The sequence below is a fragment of the Liolophura sinensis genome, chromosome 5 (assembly GCF_032854445.1).
Source record: "Liolophura sinensis isolate JHLJ2023 chromosome 5, CUHK_Ljap_v2, whole genome shotgun sequence".
Taxonomy (NCBI): Eukaryota; Metazoa; Mollusca; class Polyplacophora; order Chitonida; family Chitonidae; genus Liolophura; species Liolophura sinensis.
In genome coordinates, this window is record NC_088299.1 from 10,990,346 (window position 1) to 11,009,999 (window position 19,654).

At 39.2% G+C, this 19,654-nt stretch overlaps 1 protein-coding gene across 1 annotated transcript; it reads left to right on the top strand.

Annotated features, from left to right (window-relative positions):
• Positions 1-408: 408 nt before the first annotated feature.
• Positions 409-13,945, top strand: LOC135465751 (mitotic spindle assembly checkpoint protein MAD2B-like). Its single transcript, XM_064743078.1, has 7 exons — positions 409-497; positions 2,178-2,296; positions 2,948-3,120; positions 4,615-4,709; positions 5,794-5,867; positions 11,982-12,074; positions 13,805-13,945. The coding sequence occupies exons 1-7, from the start codon at positions 464-466 to the stop codon at positions 13,865-13,867; spliced, it is 651 nt and encodes a 216-aa protein (XP_064599148.1). The 5' UTR covers positions 409-463; the 3' UTR covers positions 13,868-13,945.
• The last annotated feature ends 5,709 nt before the right edge of the window (positions 13,946-19,654 follow it).

The following is a 19,654-nucleotide window of genomic DNA, read 5'->3' on the forward strand; positions in this document are numbered from 1 at the left end:
GCATGCTGGTATCCTTTCCGGATGTAGGTGGAAAGTCTGGCAGCAACCAGAAATATTCTTGAGTACGGTGCAAAGCACCAATCTAATAAATAAACAAATAAATAAACAAATAAATCTAATTCATAAGATATAATGGGGTATCAACCCACGAGTAAAATATTATAAAGCTTGAATAATATTCACAATCTGTAAGTAAACTGTTATTTTAACACTTTTATCCTTACTTAAGATGTACACAGTCTAGGTATAACAACGAATTTACTGGCGAAAATTAAGTGATGCCACTCTGGGTTTCGAGCCAACGACCTCACAGTCAGACAGCTAATAGCGAGAAATACAAACGAACCATCCGGGACCATTCGGCCATCGGGCTAGCCACACTAGGTTATCTCCCTTCCGTCAACAGTCGATTTGCAGACGACGGTTTCATTTCGGGACATGTCGTTTTTATGACCATTCTACTATGGCGGAGAACGACACTTTCTGCTCAACACGAGGTGTGTATTGTTATTTGAGTTGACGACTTTATTTTAACGACCAATCAGTTGTCAGTCTTACATATTTATTATTTATTAATTATGAAAGGTGCGTCAGGGAACAAACAACAACAACAACAACATACTAGGCATGCTGTATCATATGAGGTGTGATTTTGTTCGGGAATTGGTAAGACAAGGTTGATGCTTTTGTTGGACGCTGACCCACTTCTCAGATGTTTATTATGAAGAGCAGATACAAAGTTGATGCTTACGTTGGACGTTGACCCAATTCTCAGATATTTATTGTAAAAAGCAGATACAAAGTTGATGCTTATGTTGGACGCTGACCCACTTCTCATGTTTATTATGAAGAGCAGATTCTTCAGTGAATTGATGTGTATCCATCTACCAGTGCACCGCGTAACAGCAAATTAATAAATTAATTACTAAATTTATTTTTACAGCAGCCTTTTCTTATTTTCAACAATTTCTGATATTTACCTGCCCCTGAATTTGTTGAAAATAGACCTCAGCGTTTAATTTAAATGAACTACCTTTTGTTCAGAATTGTACTAGCCTACAGGTTCTCTTTGTCAATTGACACTATAGGGCCTATGGGAGACACAAGTTCATGGGAGTTTCTCCAAAGGTGGGGTTAGAAAACGCTACGCTCGCCCAGTGCTCATGCGTGAAGGCCGTGTACCATTAGGGTTTTAACCCCAACTTCTGTTATTACAACAGCGCCCCCACTCAGAACTCCCGTGAACTCGTGTCTCCCACAGGCCCTGTAAAATCTACAGTTGTGGCACAGTGTATTTACTTGGCTTCGCTGTCAGTATTAGGTGATATTGCTTGTATGAATTGATCCATACAGTGTCAGTATACTGTGACAGTATATTTTGGTGGTGGAGGGGAGTGTGTGTGTGGGGGGGTGGGGGGGTGGGGCGTGGGATGGGGAGGGTTGCTGGGTATGTCCGGGGGCGGGGGCTGGGGCTGGGGCTGGGGCTGGGGCTCCATGGCTTAGGTGGTTACCATGCCAGCCTAGTGCAGTGTGACCCAGGAGCCTCTTACCAATGTGATCACTGTGAGTTCATCTCATGCTTGCTTCCTCTCCAGCAATATGTGAGAAGGTTGGCCAGCAAAGTGCTGATGGTTGTGGGTTTCCCCCAGGTTCTGCCCAGTTTCCTCCCACTATAATGCTAGTCCCCATCGTAAAAGTTAAATATTCTTGTAACACCAATCAAGTAAATAATTCCAGTTCATTTCAGTGAGGCAGCACAATAGTTTATATGTTATCTTCTCGTAGGCCCTACGGCAAGGAGACTACATAACCAAAATAAAGTTCAAATTAAACACTGTGAAGCTAACAAACCAAGTAAAGGATTTGATCAGCATTTCAGGAGTATCTGTCAGTTTGTGCTATTGATCTAACAGGCAAGAAGTTCAGTCTTGCAACTGCGTTGAAATCACGTCTTCTGCCACCATTAGTTTATGAGAGCTCCGCTTGTCTTGCCTCAACACGTGCAAACTTAGTGCGTTTCCTGAAATGCCTAATTGGCTTATTCAGTGTCTGCTGTTTCAAAGTACTGACAATAGTAGAAAGCTTCTTATGTACCACATGATTTCTCAATTCTCATAGACTTCTTGTGCCCGACTTCAACTTGAATGACTGATAAATCACATATTTTGTTATTTCAGTTGCTGCTGACATCATGTGTGAATTCATGGAGGTAGCCATACACACTGTCCTCTATATGAGGGGAATATATCCAAGCAGGGTGTTCTCCAAACGCAAGAAATACAATGTTCCAGTGCAGGTAATGGAACAAATGAACATGATAAAACTCTAAGTGTGTATTTTGTTGGTGTTAGTAAAGTGTGTGGGGCTTTTGATGACAATAAGCAATTTATGCCGCTTGTAGGGCCATTTGTGAAGTCTTTGGCACAAACACAGGTGATTTGCACAGGGCACCCTAGGCTCATTTAAAACTGATTGCCACTGGTTGAATGGAAAAGGATTGGTGTATATTCAGTCAAATAAATAAATAAACTATTGGTGTAAATAGTGTGTGCTTGTCTGATTTTCGTATTAATTTAGTCAAGAAGCAATATTATTCAGAAAATTGATAAACCTGTGTTTAGTAATGTTTTAAGACATGTAAGGCCTTCGGTCCTGGAAGAACATGTGCAACAGATCCACTGTTTGAGTAATAAGCCGAGTTGACACTTCAGGAGTCCCACGAGTTCACGCGGATATGGACGAGACAAGGAGGTGCAAACTAATGCAGCTAAAAAGTGAGACTTTACAATACTTGCTACACTGAATACACATGTCGGATTTGCGCCGTTAGCAGCTGCAATAAAATCACGCCTTTCAGCATGCTGTGCTGTGGAGGGTTATCTCCCTTCCATTATGGGTGCACTATAACTCTTCATGTTCAACATGTATTTTGTTTAATTTTCTACAGATCTGCCAACATCCAGATGTCCTTAAATATGTGGAAAACATTGTTGAGGGAATGAAGTGTTTACTCTCAGAGAATGAAATGGAGAAGGTCGTTATCGTTGTGACGGGAGAGAAACAGAAACCACTGGAGAGATTTGTCTTTGACATAGCACCTTCAGGTCAAGCTGGTACACAGTATGTATTGTTTGGTAGAGTAAGATCCTTATATGTGCACTGTGGTTCTCTGTGTAGAGAAATTCCCAAATTATGGTTTTCTTATTTTGGGCTGTCTAAGATCTTTAAATATATATTTGTTTACATAATTCTGATTGCCCACTAAAATATACCCTATCCAAATGTTTTATTGAGTGTTTCTTCAGAAAAGGTTTTTTTTTTTTCGATTCAAGTGCAGTTTGTTTATGAGTGCAAAATTTTATTTGAAAGGTGAAAAAAAAAAACAATCACACCCAACACAACCTAATTTTTCAGATAGATAGGGCTAAATTTAAGAAACAAATTCCAGCTTCGGTCGGTTATAAACCAGGACACAGTGTTCTGAGTGAAATATTCTTTTCATATTGACATTAAACCCTGATCAGGTCACACCAGTTTTAATTGTTGTTTTTGTGGCAGAATAAATCTTCTTATCAATGTCAGAGGAGGGTATAAAAATAAAACCAAAACTAGAAAATCATCTGACTTGTGGAACATGTGGACTATTTTTCCTGTTGATGACATATTTACATGATGGGAGCCTTGTAAAACAAGAAAATCATAAAAACATCAAATCTGAAAAAAATAAAAAGGTGGGTTTTCAGTTTTCTTTTGACTCCAGTTTTCTTTTGATTCCAGTTTTAGATATTTTACTGTGATTTGTTTGGATACACAGAGTAAATGTTTTTAGCAAATTGTTATAGAAATGTAAAAGAATGAAAATGATACATTGAAAAAACAAAAGGGAAATAAAAAAAAGACAGACAAAGCAAACAACAACTATACCAGTATTTGAGAGATGTACCTGTCTGGAAATGTCTTGATGTTAATCAGGTATTTAATTAAGTGTAATGGAGTTCAAGCCCAATTCATGCTGGCTTCCTCTCTGGTTGTATGTGGGAAGTTCTGGTAGCAACCTGTGGATGGTCTGAAAAGAAAATTTGAAAATTCTCTAATTTGTGAAAACTGTGGACTATTCTTGGGGATGTTTCTTGTTTATGACAGGTTTATGTGATTAGGAAGCCTAGAAAAACATGAATATCACATAAACACACCAAAATCAGGCAAAAAATTAGATTTTCAGTCATGGTTATTCCGTTTTTTGGTATTTTAGTGTCGGCTTGCCTGTAGAGCATAGAATATAACTGGTGTCACTTCATGTGAGTCAAATAAATCAGTTTGACCTTGATGTACAAGAGTATATATATATATGTAGGTAATGAAAAGAGAAAAATGAAAAAAACAAAACAAACAACAAGTATACCTGAATTAGACGAAAGTTCGTATCTGTGAATATCAGGATGTGAGTCATAATAAAGTATGTGGCAAAGTGTAGTGGTTACCCCTGCCTGAGTGTTGGGTTTCCTCCGCCTCCCTGCCTGAGCTTAAGAGAAACATAAAAATGTATCAGATTGTTACTTGATAATACATGGGTGTATACTTATTATTTATTATTTTTATTAATTTTTTTTTTAGATCTGACAAGTACTTATTTCGTCTTGAAAGTTCCTTGCGAGGTTTTCTCCTCAAACTAAATGTATGTGATGCCATGCTGACCCCAGCGTCCCAAGGTAAGAGACCCCAGGGTCCCAAGGTAAGGGACCCCAGCATCCCAAGGTAAGAGTCCCCAGTGTCCGAAGGTAAGAGACTCCAGCATCCCAAGGTAAGAGTCCCCAGTGTCCCAAGGTAAGACCCCAGCGTCCCAAGGTAAGAGTCCCCAGTGTCTTAAGGTAAGAGTACCCAGCATCCCAAGGTAAGAGTCCCCAGCGTCCCAAGGTAAGAGTCTCCCTGTGCTCAAGTATTGCATAACTAGTTAAAGGTAAGATAAACTGTCAACAACTGTTGCATCTTACCTCATGAATGTCAAAGACGAACTGCAAATGTGTTTGATTGAAAACTGAAAGTTATCAAAGTAAATTACATAGTGATGATCTTGTTTTATTCTCCTGTTATTTTGTAAACATGTATGCAATTTGTAGCTTATAAGTTGCTAGAGATACTTATTTCTTCTAAATTTTGGAACACCTGGTCAACTAATTTTAGCTAATGTGTATGTAATTCTAGCAGGAATATTGAGTTTCTTTTTTCTCAGATGGTTACTCATATATCTACTTTTCCAAAAGGCTGGTAAGGAAAAGTAACAGTCTACTTTCAACACCACTAATATCTGTGCCAAATTTTAGAAGAATTAGGGTAAATCGCACAATACTTGATACTGTAAATCTTCAACCTTTTCAACCACTAAAGCAGATTTTTCATTGAAATTTCTAACATCACAACAATTTATTATGAATATGACGCTAAAAATGATTTGTTTGTGTCACTAAAGATGCAAGCTTACTAAAACTGTGCAAATTATTTAACAAAAAACCCCATAGTTAGCACAGAATGTTTCAAAATATTGTTTGTAGAGGGGATCGGAAAGGTTGAAGAATTTGGGTAGTCTATAATGTGCTCAAAGTGCCATGGCATGTTTCACCTTGGACTTTGGAATGCTGTGATGTCAAAACAGTTCATTTAGGTGCTCATGTGGTTATCATCATTTGGACTATTATCAAGAAAGTGTGTGGGTCATTTTAATGAAATAGTGAGCCAATGTTGGGTATAGAAACCCTAGCTTTTAACCCTGATTTTTGTGTTGTGTTGTGGCTTCAGAGAAAACTTGGACAGTTCATATTCACACCAAGGAATCAGCTGCAGCCAAGCTGGAACAAAAGGCGCTCACCCAGGTATGTGGAGCTGGATGATGATCAGTTGAACTCACATGTACTTGTACTTAGAGTTTATGACTGAGTACCCTGTGATCTAGTGGTTAAAGGTGCTGGCCTTTCAGTTTCTGGAACATGTAAGGCACAGGTTATGACTGAGTACCCTGTGATCTAGTGGTTAAGGGTGCTGGCCTTTCAATTACTGGAACATGTAAGGCACAGGTTATGACTGAGTACCCTGTGATCTAGTGGTTAAAGGTGCTGGCCTTTCAGTTACTGGAACATGTAAGGCACAGGTTATGGCTGAGTACCCTGTGATCTAGTGGTTAAAGGTGCTGGCCTTTCAATTACTGGAACATGTAAGGCACAGGTTATGACTGAGTACCCTGTGATCTAGTGGTTAAGGGTGCTGGCCTTTCAGTTACTGGAACATGTAAGGCACAGGTTATGACTGAGTACCCTGTGATCTAGTGGTTAAAGGTGCTGGCCTTTCAATTACTGGAACATGTAAGGCAAAGGTTATGGCTGAGTACCCTGTGATCTAGTGGTTAAAGGTGCTGGCCTTTCAGTTTCTGGAACATGTAAGGCACAGGTTATGACTGAGTACCCTGTGATCTAGTGGTTAAAGGTGCCGGCCTTTCAATTACTGGAACATGTAAGGCACAGGTTATGGCTGAGTACCCTGTGATCTAGTGGTTAAAGGTACTGGCCTTTCAATTACTGGAACATGTAAGGCACAGGTTATGGCTGAGTACCCTGTGATCTAGTGGTTAAAGGTGCTGGCCTTTCAGTTACTGGAACATGTAAGGCACAGGTTATGACTAAGTACCCTGTGATCTAGTGGTTAAAGGTGCTGGCCTTTCAATTACTGGAACATGTAAGGCAAAGGTTATGGCTGAGTACCCTGTGATCTAGTGGTTAAGGGTGCTGGCCTATCAGTTTCTGGAACATGTAAGGCACAGGTTATGACTGAGTACCCTGTGATCTAGTGGTTAAAGGTGCCGGCCTTTCAATTACTGGAACATGTAAGGCACAGGTTATGACTGAATACCCTGTGATCTAGTGGTTAAAGGTGCCGGCCTTTCAATTACTGGAACATGAAAGGCACAGGTTATGACTGAGTACCCTGTGATCTAGTGGTTAAAGGTGCCGGCCTTTCAATTACTGGAACATGTAAGGCACAGGTTATGACTGAGTACCCTGTGATCTAGTGGTTAAAGGTGCCGGCCTTTCAATTACTGGAACATGTAAGGCACAGGTTATGACTGAGTACCCTGTGATCTAGTGGTTAAAGGTGCCGGCCTTTCAATTACTGGAACATGTAAGGCACAGGTTATGACTGAGTACCCTGTGATCTAGTGGTTAAAGGTGCCGGCCTTTCAATTACTGGAACATGTAAGGCACAGGTTATGACTGAGTACCCTGTGATCTAGTGGTTAAAGGTGCTGGCCTTTCAATTACTGGAACATGTAAGGCACAGGTTATGACTGAGTACCCTGTGATCTAGTGGTTAAAGGTGCTGGCCTTTCAATTACTGGAACATGTAAGGCAAAGGTTATGGCTGAGTACCCTGTGATCTAGTGGTTAAGGGTGCTGGCCTTTCAGTTTCTGGAACATGTAAGGCACAGGTTATGACTGAGTACCCTGTGATCTAGTGGTTAAAGGTGCTGGCCTTTCAATTACTGGAACATGTAAGGCACAGGTTATGACTGAGTACCCTGTGATCTAGTGGTTAAAGGTGCTGGCTTTTCAATTACTGGAACATGTAAGGCACAGGTTATGACTGAGTACCCTGTGATCTAGTGGTTAAAGGTGCCGGCCTTTCAATTACTGGAACATGTAAGGCACAGGTTATGGCTGAGTACCCTGTGATCTAGTGGTTAAAGGTGCCGGCCTTTCAATTACTGGAACATGTAAGGCACAGGTTTAAGGCCGGCCGTGGACAGGGAATTTGTAGATTCCTTTGCTTTCAACGTTTGAGGGGCTTTGAAGGCCTTTTGAGCCACATAACATGTCTTCCACTTGTAGTGTGTGTATATCTGTACATTACATGTTGGAAACTTTGTCAGTAACTTTCCAGAAATCACTGGTATTTCATGGGCTCTCCAATTTCCTCCATACGTAAAGCTGATGGGCATCAATTACATGTAAGTGAAAAATTTTTTGAGTATGGCGGTAAACAACAGTCAGATACATAAATAAATGAAATTTCATGCTAAACTGTCTCGGTGGCTTAATGGTTAGATTTATTTATTTATTTGACTGGTGTTTTACGCCGTACTCAAGAATATTTCACTTATACTACGGCGGTCAGCATTATGGTGGGAGGAAACCGGGCAGAGCCGGGGGAAAACCCACGACTATCCACAGGTTACTGACAGACCTTCCCACATACGGCCGGAGAGGAAGTCAGCACGAGCTGGACTTGAACTCACAGCAACCGCTTTGGTGAGAGACTCCTGGGTCATTACGCTGCGCTAGCGCGCTAACCAACTGAGCCACGGAGGCCCCCCTTAATGGTTAGAGTGTCTGCCTTGTAGTCTGGGTCAAATCCAGGTCAGGTCTTACAAAAGACCTTAAAAATGGTATTTGTTGCTGCCTCGCTTGGCACTCAGCACTGAAATGTTAGAACAAGGAAACAAGATTGGTTCACTTAGTGTCAGCATAATGTGACTGGTTTTGATGTCATGTCGGGTGTCTTCGGCATGATACTTTAGTGGCGGCAGCACTTTGGCCCTGTCGCAAAAAGACACAGTATTTGTACACACACCTAAGGAGTTGTCGGCTTCTTGCGGTTTAAGTATGATATAAACTTTAAGCATACATATATTCATTCTTTTGGGACTCTTACTCCTATAGCTAAAGCATTTGTGTCACCTGGGTATAACATAGACTTCTACATTAATCCCTTGCCTCACCACATCCCATGGGCCTATATCTCACTCTCACTGGTTTTAGCTATAGTTCTAGGGCAGGAGATTGTTAGGTGTCTAGTGGAGGTTGCATAGTGGTGTATTCTGGGCACTGTAGTTTAAAAGAAAAGAACACATTAATACAACCTATATCATAAATGAAAAAGCTATACAAACTGTGTGGAATTCTATTTTTTAAGATTTTGAAGTGAAAAAGATGTTTTTAAGCATCGTCATTTTCTGCAAAATACGCGGATTTGAGACACATGGAAAGTCCTGCCATGTTTTAGGCTTGTCCAATGAATAGCCTCCATTCCTCCTCTTGAATATTCATTGTGATGTCACTGTGCTAAAGGTTTTACTCCTACTAGATGATTAACTCTAAATATTTAGATCGGTTGTGATAGTCGTGGATTTGGAGGTCTGTGAAAGCCAACTCTAAAAAGGAAGAGTGTGGGATGTACTAGAGGGCCACATCATGCATAGACAAGCGGCTGTAGACTGCTCAAGTGTGTCTTGAATGCAATTCCCTGAAGAGCCTCGGGGCAAAGTAATCTGTTAAAATGGAGGCCTATAGGAGACTTCTAAGCATTTGATGTTTAGCTATTAATTACTCAAATAGCAAGCACTGCTGGCAGAAAATTAAGATGGAGAAAACATAAAAATGACATAAAGTTCAGATGAAAGAGTGCAAAAAGTTATTCCTAAATGTGGTCTTCAATATTTTTTCTGATTTTTCCTGAAGGAGAAAAAGACACTTGAAAATAATTTTTGTATTGTGGATATTTGGGACCCCCTTTTGGTGTTTATAGTCTTTGTTTAATAATGTCATAAATGAGGATGTAACACAGGTTTAATAAATATTTTTGCACTAGAATTTGTTCTTTTTAGCTAACAAATGTATTAAACCTCAATTTGCATTATATTTTTAATGTGTTCATAAATGTTATCATAATTTAGGTTAAATTCATATATTATGAACAACAAATTTACATTCAAATAAATTTATTAGACAAGCATCACGTCCTTATTTAGAACATCATTAGGAATGTTTGAATGAATACATGAATATTTTCAAATACCCTTTTCTCTTGAATAAAAAAAATCCCCCCAAAATATTAAGGATTATATTTGCAAATAAGTTTTGATGTTCTTTCATCTGATTTTGGCATCATTTTAATGCTTTTATCTCCTTTAACCTTCAGTATAGCTCTTTCATTTAAGGTATAGATTGTATAAATGTGGTTCTTTATTTATTGAAACTACAAGTGAAAGTGAAAAATTCTTGAGTACAACAACCAAACAATTAACTCGTTAATTATTATTAATTTATTCAGATAAGGCTCATGACTACCAGTTGCTATCGTAAGGAAGATTATATGAAAGGGTAAAATTTTACACAAAAGGGTACATTTGAATAAACTTTTGGACTTAAAAGCACAGAGTACTTAGATTAGATAGATGCAGTGATGAACAATTTTAGTTCAAAGAGACAACCCTAGACTGGCAAGTTAAAAGCATGTTATAATGAAGGACCTGAAAAAGTATGAGATGCTTGTGTATTTGTTATGTGGGAAAGCCTCTATGTTTTTTTTTTATCTGTTTTTTTTTATAGGTACCTGAATTTGATATAAGTTCTGTAAAACTACAGTGTTCTAAAGTTTTATCATGACAAATGACGCCCAGTCTGGTTTAGGATTGAAAATTACCCAAATTGTCACTTTTAAGGATTTTAGCGAAAACATACAAAGTTGGGAAGTTATCAATAAAAGATAGCCAGAAATATCTTTAAAAAGTGAACATAATTATTACTAAGTTTTGTACTGTGGAAATTGTTAGTAAAATCATTTTGAAGAACTTATTGTCGTTCATACATTGGTAGAACTCCTGTCCAGTCCAGGGTTTTCTGAGTTCATTAGCTCATAATGGTGGTAGTGGGATTGAAAAGCTTTGCGAAGCTTGGATTCGAACAAATTTTTTAACCTCCATTTAATTTGAGATTGGGGGGGAAATGACATGAAGAGTAGACTATGGCTGTGGTAATTACTGAACTGCTGCAAATGTGTTAGTATGATACATATGTACAACTAAGTAACTGATGTAGTGTACAAACACATGGAGTAAAATTCATTTCATTTATTTGATTGGTATTGTACGCCGTACTCCAGGGTATTTCACTTATAAGAAGGTGGCCAGCATTCTGGTGGGAGGTAACTGCACACAGCCCAGGGGAAACCTACGACCATCCGCAGGTTGTTGCCAGACCTTCCCACTTATGGCCGAAGAGAAAGCCAGCATGGACTTTAACTCACAGTGACCGCTTTGACGAGAGCCTGCGGGGGTCATTATCCTGTCCTCTCGCGCTAACCAATTGAGCCACGGAGGCCCAGAATGGAATAAAAGGTTAAGGCTGTTATGAAACCTCATCACCCAGAACCCTTGGATCAGACTACAACTATGTAGTGTAATTTGTCCAAAGCTGTGCCCCTGGAACTATTCCCTCCAAGATTCAACAACATTTATTCTTATTATCACTCATAGAGTGATTCTTGGTTTCCATAGGTCAAAACATGGTTTCCATATGGTCATGTGATATTCCCCAAATTATGATGTAAAATGTTCACAAGCCAATAGAGAACCACCTTGTATTCTACTGTAGTTACTGTGTGCCTCTATGAAGTTGAACTGTTTGTAAAGTAAACAACAGGACGATAGCTATTGCCACTCCATGTAAAAAGTCAGCCATTTTAAGCACTGACAATGCAATTACACTGTTTTTTTGGTATAATAAAACATATGAAGCATGCTGGAGATGGGCTGTTGTTGAAATGTCCTGTTGCGACACAGAGATATTCATGTCTCCCATACTGACAAATCCTAATATCCTATCCTTCAGCATGCACTATCTGTATACTGTATAGTAAACTACGCAAATATAAACATGAATGACCCTCCCCAACACAACATTCGAAAAGATAGAATTAAATTGTGTTTGCTTTGTTATTGATGGGTGTGATCCACAATTTTATCTTGCAGGATTGTAAAGCTATTGCTTTCCGTACCTAAATGCGGGGCAAAGTCACACTACACATGTATGACTTTTCACTGTGATTACTGGTAATCTACTTTAAAGTGAAGTAAATCTACTTTACTTATCGAACTACACAGCTACTTGAATGATATACACAGATGTGTTAATCAGCCTTTTTTCCTCTCTGTGTAGAATTTTCCCTGGGTTGAAGTTGATGAGGATCAGCTGACTCTGCAGAAGCCAAATTTAGTGCCTTTGAAGGCGACAACCTCAGATCTGATAAAAGTGAGTCTTAACGTTTAGTCATGATAACAGGCAGATAAAAGTGAGTCCTGACATTTACTCTTGATAACAGACTGTTGAAGAGAGTTCTGACATTTACTCTTGATAACAGACTTTTGAAGAGAGTCCTGACATTTACTCTTGATAACAGACTGTTGAAGAGAGCCCTGACATTTACTCTTGATAACAGACTGTTGAAGAGAGTCATGACATTTACTCTTGAGAACAAACTGTTGAAGAGAGGTCTGACATTTACTCTTGATAACAGACTGTTGAAGAGAGTCTGACATTTACTCTTGATAACAGACTGTTGAAGAGAGTCCTGACATTTACTTTTGAGAACAGACTGTTGAAGAGTCCTGACATTTACTCTTGAGAACAGACTGTCAAAGAGAGGTCTGACATTTACTCTTGAGAACAGACTGTTGAAGAGAGTCTTGACATTTACTCCTGATAACAGACTGTTAAGGAGAGTCGTGACATTTACTCTTGATAACAGACTGTTAAGGAGAGACCTGGCATTTACTCTTGAGAACAGACTGTTGAAGAGAGTCTTGACATTTACTCTTGATAACAGACTGTTAAGGAGAGTCCTGACATTTACTCTTGAGAACAGACTGTTAAGGAGAGACCTGACATTTACTCTTGATAACACACTGTTGAAGAGAGTCTTGACATTTACTGTTGATAACACACTGTTAAGGAGAGTCCTGACATTTACTGTTGATAACAGACTGTTAAGGAGAGTCCTGACATTTACTGTTGATAACAGACTGTTAAGGAGAGTCCTGACATTTACTCTTGATAACAGACTGTTGAAGAGAGTCTTGACATTTACTCTTGGCAACAGACTGTTAAGGTGAGTCCTGACATTTACTCTTGATATCACACAGTTAAGGAGAGCCCTGACATTTACTCTTGATAATAGACTGTTAAGAAGAGTCCTGACATTTACTCTTGATAACAGACTGTTAAGGAGAGTCCTGACATTAACACATAATAACAGACTTATGAATGCGAGTCCTAACATTTACATATGATAAAAGTCGGTCCTGTCATTTACTCTTGATATCAGACAGTTAAGGAGAGTCCTGACATTTACTCTTGATATCAGACAGTTAAGGAAAGTCCTGACATTTACTCTTGATAACAGACAGTTAAGGAGAATCCTGACATTTACTCTTGATAACATAGTGTTAAGGAGAGTCCTGACATTTACTCTTGATAACAGACTTTTAAGGAGAGTCCTGACATTTACTCTTGGTAACAGACTGTTAAGGTGAGTCCTGACATTTACTCTTGATATCAGACAGTTAAGGAGAGTCCTGACATTTACTCTTGATGACATACTGTTAAGGAGAGTCCTGACATTAACAAACTTATGAATGCGAGTCCTAACATTTATATATGATAAAAGTCGGTCCAGACATTTAATCATGATAACAAATAGATGTTTTCTACAGTTTTAGAAGTTGTCCCCCTTTGAACCATCTATAATAATGATATTGAAATGACCTTATGGATGATTGCAAATTTCTGAAGATGCCATCAAGTGTTTTCTTTCAGTAACCGTATTAGGATACCTTTTTTGATGGCATTGTCAGCATTTTCACCACTTGCTGCATAAGTGGATGATGGACGATTGTGTGTTATTGAGGGAGATTTGCTCTCCATTCCTCCGTTCCTATTTCTCTGTCCTAATAGTGATTATGTCATTCCGTTCTTCCATACAGATGCAGTTGTATGTAGAAGAGGCCAGTAACAAGGTAGAGGCCAGTAACAAGGACACGGGCTGACAGCAGTGCAGTCTTCAGACTCATCTTATCTATATATGTCATAATGTGTGTACAAATCAAATGCAGTTGGAAATAAACGCTAATGTCTTTATTTTCATGTCTAGTAATTTTTTTTCCATTCATTTCGAGGTGTTTAATTTTTAAGAAGCTTGGGTGTGGATTTCACTGTACGAAGACATACTGTGTAGTGTTGTCTTGAAAACAAAAATTCAAAATATAAATTTTGTATATATATATCTTCATTGTTGGCACATGTCCGAGAGACTGTGTTTGTGGCCTAATGGATAGAGCGTCTGCCTTGAAGTCGGGAGACCCGGGATAAAGCCTGGGTAGGGTCATACCAAAGACTTTAAAAATATCTTCATTGTTGGTACATGTCCGAGGGATTGTGCTGGTGGCCTAATGGATAGAGCGTCTGCCTCGATGTCGGGAAACCGGGGATGAAGCCTGGGTAGGGCCATACCAAAGACTTTTAAAATGGTGCTTGGTGCTGCCTCGCTTGGCGCTCAGCACTGAGAAGTTAGAGCAAAGAAACGAGATTTGTTGGCCTGATGTCAGTATAATGTGACTGAGTGGGGCGTCATGTCTGGTGTCTTCGGCATGATGCGTCAGTGGCATCAGAACTTTGACGGCATGGACACAGCCTGCCACAAGAAAACACAGGATGTGTACACACACCTAATGACTACTCGTCATATGACTGAAAAATTGTTCAGTATGACGTTAAATCCCAAACATACAAGCACATATGTCTGAGTTTATCCCAGAGTGACACCGTAAAATCATTTAAAGATGATATAAAATATAAAAAAAACATAGTTCTTTATTTGATTGGTGTATACCACTATTCTAACAAGAGTTCAGATGGGCCCAATTTATATAAGCCAGAACAATTATACATTGTATTTATATTTACACAACTGATACAGGGTAGGCTTTGGCAATCTAGTTACCATGCTATCTATGGAAAGGCCTGACCAATCATCACCTCTGTACCTATGCATTTAACTAAAACGATGACGGCATATGCAAAACGACTGTCAATCGGAAGTCACGCCAGTATTCATGTGCTAAACTGGTAGCCTGGTTACCATGGCAAATGCGGACATAGAAAAATGTGACGCACGAGGCATCTTTACTATTGTATCTATGTATCCACCAAAAATCAAAGCTGCACATGTACAACAATTAGTGGTGCACCCTGGAGTCATACCTATATATTTATATCTTGCATGTTAGGCAAATGGCAATCTGGTTAACATGAAAAACCTGGAAATGGACACATTTGGCCTATCCACGGAAAGTTAAAGCTCTACATACAAAAAACAAATTGAATGTAGCCCGGACACCAAGTCCTATCTGTAGTAGTTAGCATGGTGTCAGTATAATTTGACTGGGGTGGGGGTGGGGGGTGGGGGTGGGGGGTTGTCATGTCGTCTCCTCGGCATGATATCTCAGTGACGACACCGCTTTGGCGGCATGGACTTGCCCTACCAGAACAAGACACAGTATATGTACACACCCCAAATGACTCCTCGTCGTCATATGACTGAAAAATTGTTAAGTAGGGTGTTGAACGCCAAACATATAAACATCCATACACACGAAGAGCTGACTAGGTTATTTTAAGTTGCTGGAGTAACTTTAGTACAGATCTCTATGTGATAAAGTATACTTGATAAAACAATATCTTTTCACACTAGCGTGGTTATATGTACCCTTGTACGTGTATACATAAACTAATGCAGAGTATGTCCTAAAATATTTTCATAAAAATCCTGTAGTCTAGAGTGCAGGTACATACTGTATTTCGTCTTAAATCACATTTTCATCTACCTTATGAGTTCTTTTCGTGAAGGCTGATAAATTTCTTTTCAGAAAAACTGTTGGGAAAAGAACTGGCATCAAAAATATCATTTTATCATTTTAATGTGTTCCTAAAGTCCATTATTCCATGCCAAGCATGAGGTGACATACCGTAATTCTATACCGTTATTTCTACATTCAGTTATACTTCAAGCTATATAACTATATCAACACTAGACATAAGGCATTACCTAGTCCGGTTGAATTAAAAAAACGCATGATGTGGCGTATTGCTGCGTCTGACATAGGGCGTTGCATTAAGTAGTGCGTTTTAAATTTTCTTCTCGTACAGATCTAGTTAGCGAAAGAAGTTAAGGTCAAGAAAAACATCAGTTCCCCTGTAAGGACCGGAAAAAATGCCCCACGCTCCCATTATGCCTACTTCAAATAATTTAATTGGTATATATGCTGATAAAGTAGTTTCGCGCGAAGGGATCACTGATGTCTGGAGTCTAGGCTAAAGTCTAGACAGCCATACGTGCGTCGCGCGAGCGACATGCTCCATATGGGGTATGACATTAGACATTATCTTTGTGAGTAAAACATGAGGTCATTCGCCTCAACCTGCCCCCGTCCCATATAGGCCTCAACTTTTACATTAGTTCTCACCACACATACATGCACACAACGCTGCCCCCGCATGGTCTGGTGATCACCAAAGACTTTTTTTAACGTTACCTTGTTTCAACTTTACCTTACGGCCATACACGACTCATGATCGGTCTTCACCGACATACGTCCCTAAGATATAGACCGCCTAGATACTTAATAGATGACGATAAAATAAAGTTATATGTCTTAATTTACTCTGTCAAACATTTTATAGACAAAAGTACAAAAGTGGCTTAAATAATGAGACACAAATCAAGAGAAGAATGAAGAGATGCTGTAGGCCAACTGGTATATTCACCGCTTTAATTTTGCCATTTACGTTATGTGATGTCAAACAAAAACACGAAGTTGACCTCAGCTAAGAGACCACTAAAACTATATATGACACTACCGGATACAAGTTGCTTAGACCCTTTTTACTGAGTTAAATATTTAAAAATATTTGGATTTTTAAAGGGGGAAATTTGGGGGAACTTTTTCTGTCAACGACATCACCATAATACTTAGTCAATGTGGTCGTAAAACCAAGGCTAGGCGCACCACGTCTATGGGAATACCGGCTCCAGTGCTGGAATTACGGTCTTTTGGCCATAAACCGTTTTGCTTAAACGGTTTGATCGCAAGAATTGCTGCTGATTTTGAGAAACCACCGCCAACGCTCAACCTAACGAACTGAGGTAGAACGCCGGCCGCTTGGCGAAAATACATGTATTTCCATGATTAGGGCTACAACCGCTTTGAGAAAACAATTCCTGGGCCAGGACTATCACCGTCTTGGGAGACCGGTTTGTGCCTAAGCCTACTTGTTAGACCACCTGAAACCCGTTCCTGGGTTAGGGTTTCATGTATGACCATCTTGGAGAAACCTGTTGCTGGGTTAGTTTTTTTATGTATGACCGACCGTCTTGGGAAACCTGTTGCTGGGTTAGGATTTCGTGTATGACCAACTTGAGGAAACCTGTTGCTGGATTAAAATTTCATGTATGACCATCTTTGGGAACCTGTTGCTGGGTTAAGGCTTCGAATATGATCATCTTGAGGAAACATGTTGCCGGGTTAAGGTTTCGTGTAAGACCATCCTAAGGAAACCTGTTGCTGGGTTAAGGTTTCATGTATGACCATCCTAGGGAAACCTATTGCTGGGTTAAGGCTTCATGTATGACGATCTTAGGAAACCTGTTGCTGGGTTAAGGCTTCATATATGACGATCTTGGGAAACCGGTTGCTGGGTTAAGGTTTCATTTTAACAAGATCTATAGAGCGTGTGATGGCTCTTCAGGCGTAAGTGAAAATAAACATTAAAAACGAAGTAATCATCAGTAAAAAGACAGGATCAAATGATGTCAAATGTTTTGATTGCAAAGTGAGCTTATGGACAACAGTGATAAAGTGAGCAGTCAGTGATGCCATACCGACCTTTCTCTATCCCGATGCCCTAAGACAGGAAGTAAATGTTATTGTCAGTAACTTGTAATAGCTTTTGAAGTTTCTTCTTTTAGGTCATTTAATTTTTGGACATATTGAATATAATAGCAATATAATTTGAAGGAGACATTAAAATCCGTTAAAACTTTAGAAGTTCGCCATTGGTAGAACATATGACGTCATCAAAAGTTTTTAAATGTCTATATATTCCAGTGTATTTGGGGTGGGTGATTCCGAATCGGCTTGTGTCTTTGGTCTTCTTTTGTAACGTTTTGATTTTATTTATTTATTTGATTGGCGTTTTACGCTGTGCTCAAGAATATTTTAATCATACCACGGCGACCAGCATTTTAGTGGAAGAAAAAAAGACACCGTCCAGCGGAAATCCACGACCATCCTCAGGCTTCTGAAAGACCTTCCCACGTACGACGTGAGAGGAAGCTAGCATGAGCTAGATTTGAACTCTCAGCAACCCGTAATGGAGAGAGGTCCCAAGGTCATTTCGACGCGCTGCATTACACGCTAAACACCTCGGCCATGAAGACCCCTGTAACGTTTTGAGATATAGTAATAAAACTGATTTTATGGTGTCTATAAATCGTAATTTGCCCGAAATTGTAGCCCAAGGTATGCTCTTTTCGTGGAAGTTGGACCATTTCCAGCAACGATTGTTAGATCTCTCGCTACAAGTGTTTTGAATGACATCCCCCTATTTTCAGAAATAAAAAACCGACCTCCTTACTTCAGTTTACTTCAGTTAGGGTTTGATTCTAACTAAATGCTTAGATAGTAACAACTTACAAGCCTGTTGCATCAAAAATGGGTAAAAAATCAACAACAGTGCACTGATGTAAATGAAGACATCGCTGATCTACAATTACTATATACATGTTTATACGTCAGCTAGGGTTTGGGTCTAACTGTTCATTTAAATGCTTAAATAGTGGCAACTTACAAGCCTGTTGCATCGAAAATAGGTAAAATATCAACAACAGTGCAGTGATGTAAATGCAATTTAGTAGACATCGCTGATCTACAATAACTATGTACAAGTTTATACAAATCAAAAAAGCTTGAGCTGGAAAGTTCCTACCAGCAAGAACGTGTGGAAAACCTCGCTTTGATGGCCCGTCACACAGCAGAAGACTGTATACATAGTTATCTTAGTTTGACCTAAAACTTACGGATAGTAATCGAAAATAGTCCAGTTAAGATACCGCATATTAACCGGTTCGGCGTGGCAGCTGCTTGCCAAATCCTCGCTTAACCAGCGTTGATCCTTTGTTAAATATCTACAGAAAAAAAGGAAAAAATTACGACCTTATTTTTCACACTGCATAAGACAGTAATTTCAAAGCTTAATGCAACATTTCGTAATGGCTGGCTGATAGAGTATGCCATTAAGAAAAGCTACTCGGTTGACAGATCATTAAATGATAAATGAAAAAAGACGTCGCCAAAGTATTAGAATACATAAAATCTGTATAAACATCAGACAAATTTCATTAAAAAGTTTCTGGTAAGTGTATTTCCAACAGACTGAAGATTAAATTTTAACTTATGTTGACGATAACACTAATCAAGCGTTAAGGGGTTAACGCTGTTAGTCTCGACCTACAGGAAAACTCTACCTTCAGTTAATGCTGGATATTCTCCACCAAAAAGCGATATTCAGCTTCCCTCAAAATCTCGCCAGTGCCAAAGGATTTGGCCAGGAAGGGTAACAACTTTTGGCAAGGCTTGTCCCCATTCTTTTTATTCGAATGGACAACGGTTGCATTTTTTGATCATTATTTATTTTGACACTTTGTAGACAGACTTGACAGGAAGAGGTATGATATATTTTTTATATCAGACCATGACTGATGAGTACAATATTGTCAA

What these genes read in the sequence shown, in the direction of transcription:
- LOC135465751 (XM_064743078.1), top strand. Translation starts at nt 464, where the DNA reads ATGGCGGAGAACGACACTTTCTGCTCAACACGAG. An exon ending in AATACAATGTTCCAGTGCAG is followed by an intron (nt 2,297 to 2,947) that starts GTAATGGAACAA and finishes AATTTTCTACAG; the next exon opens with ATCTGCCAACATCCAGATGT. An exon ending in AACAAAAGGCGCTCACCCAG is followed by an intron (nt 5,868 to 11,981) that starts GTATGTGGAGCT and finishes CTCTCTGTGTAG; the next exon opens with AATTTTCCCTGGGTTGAAGT.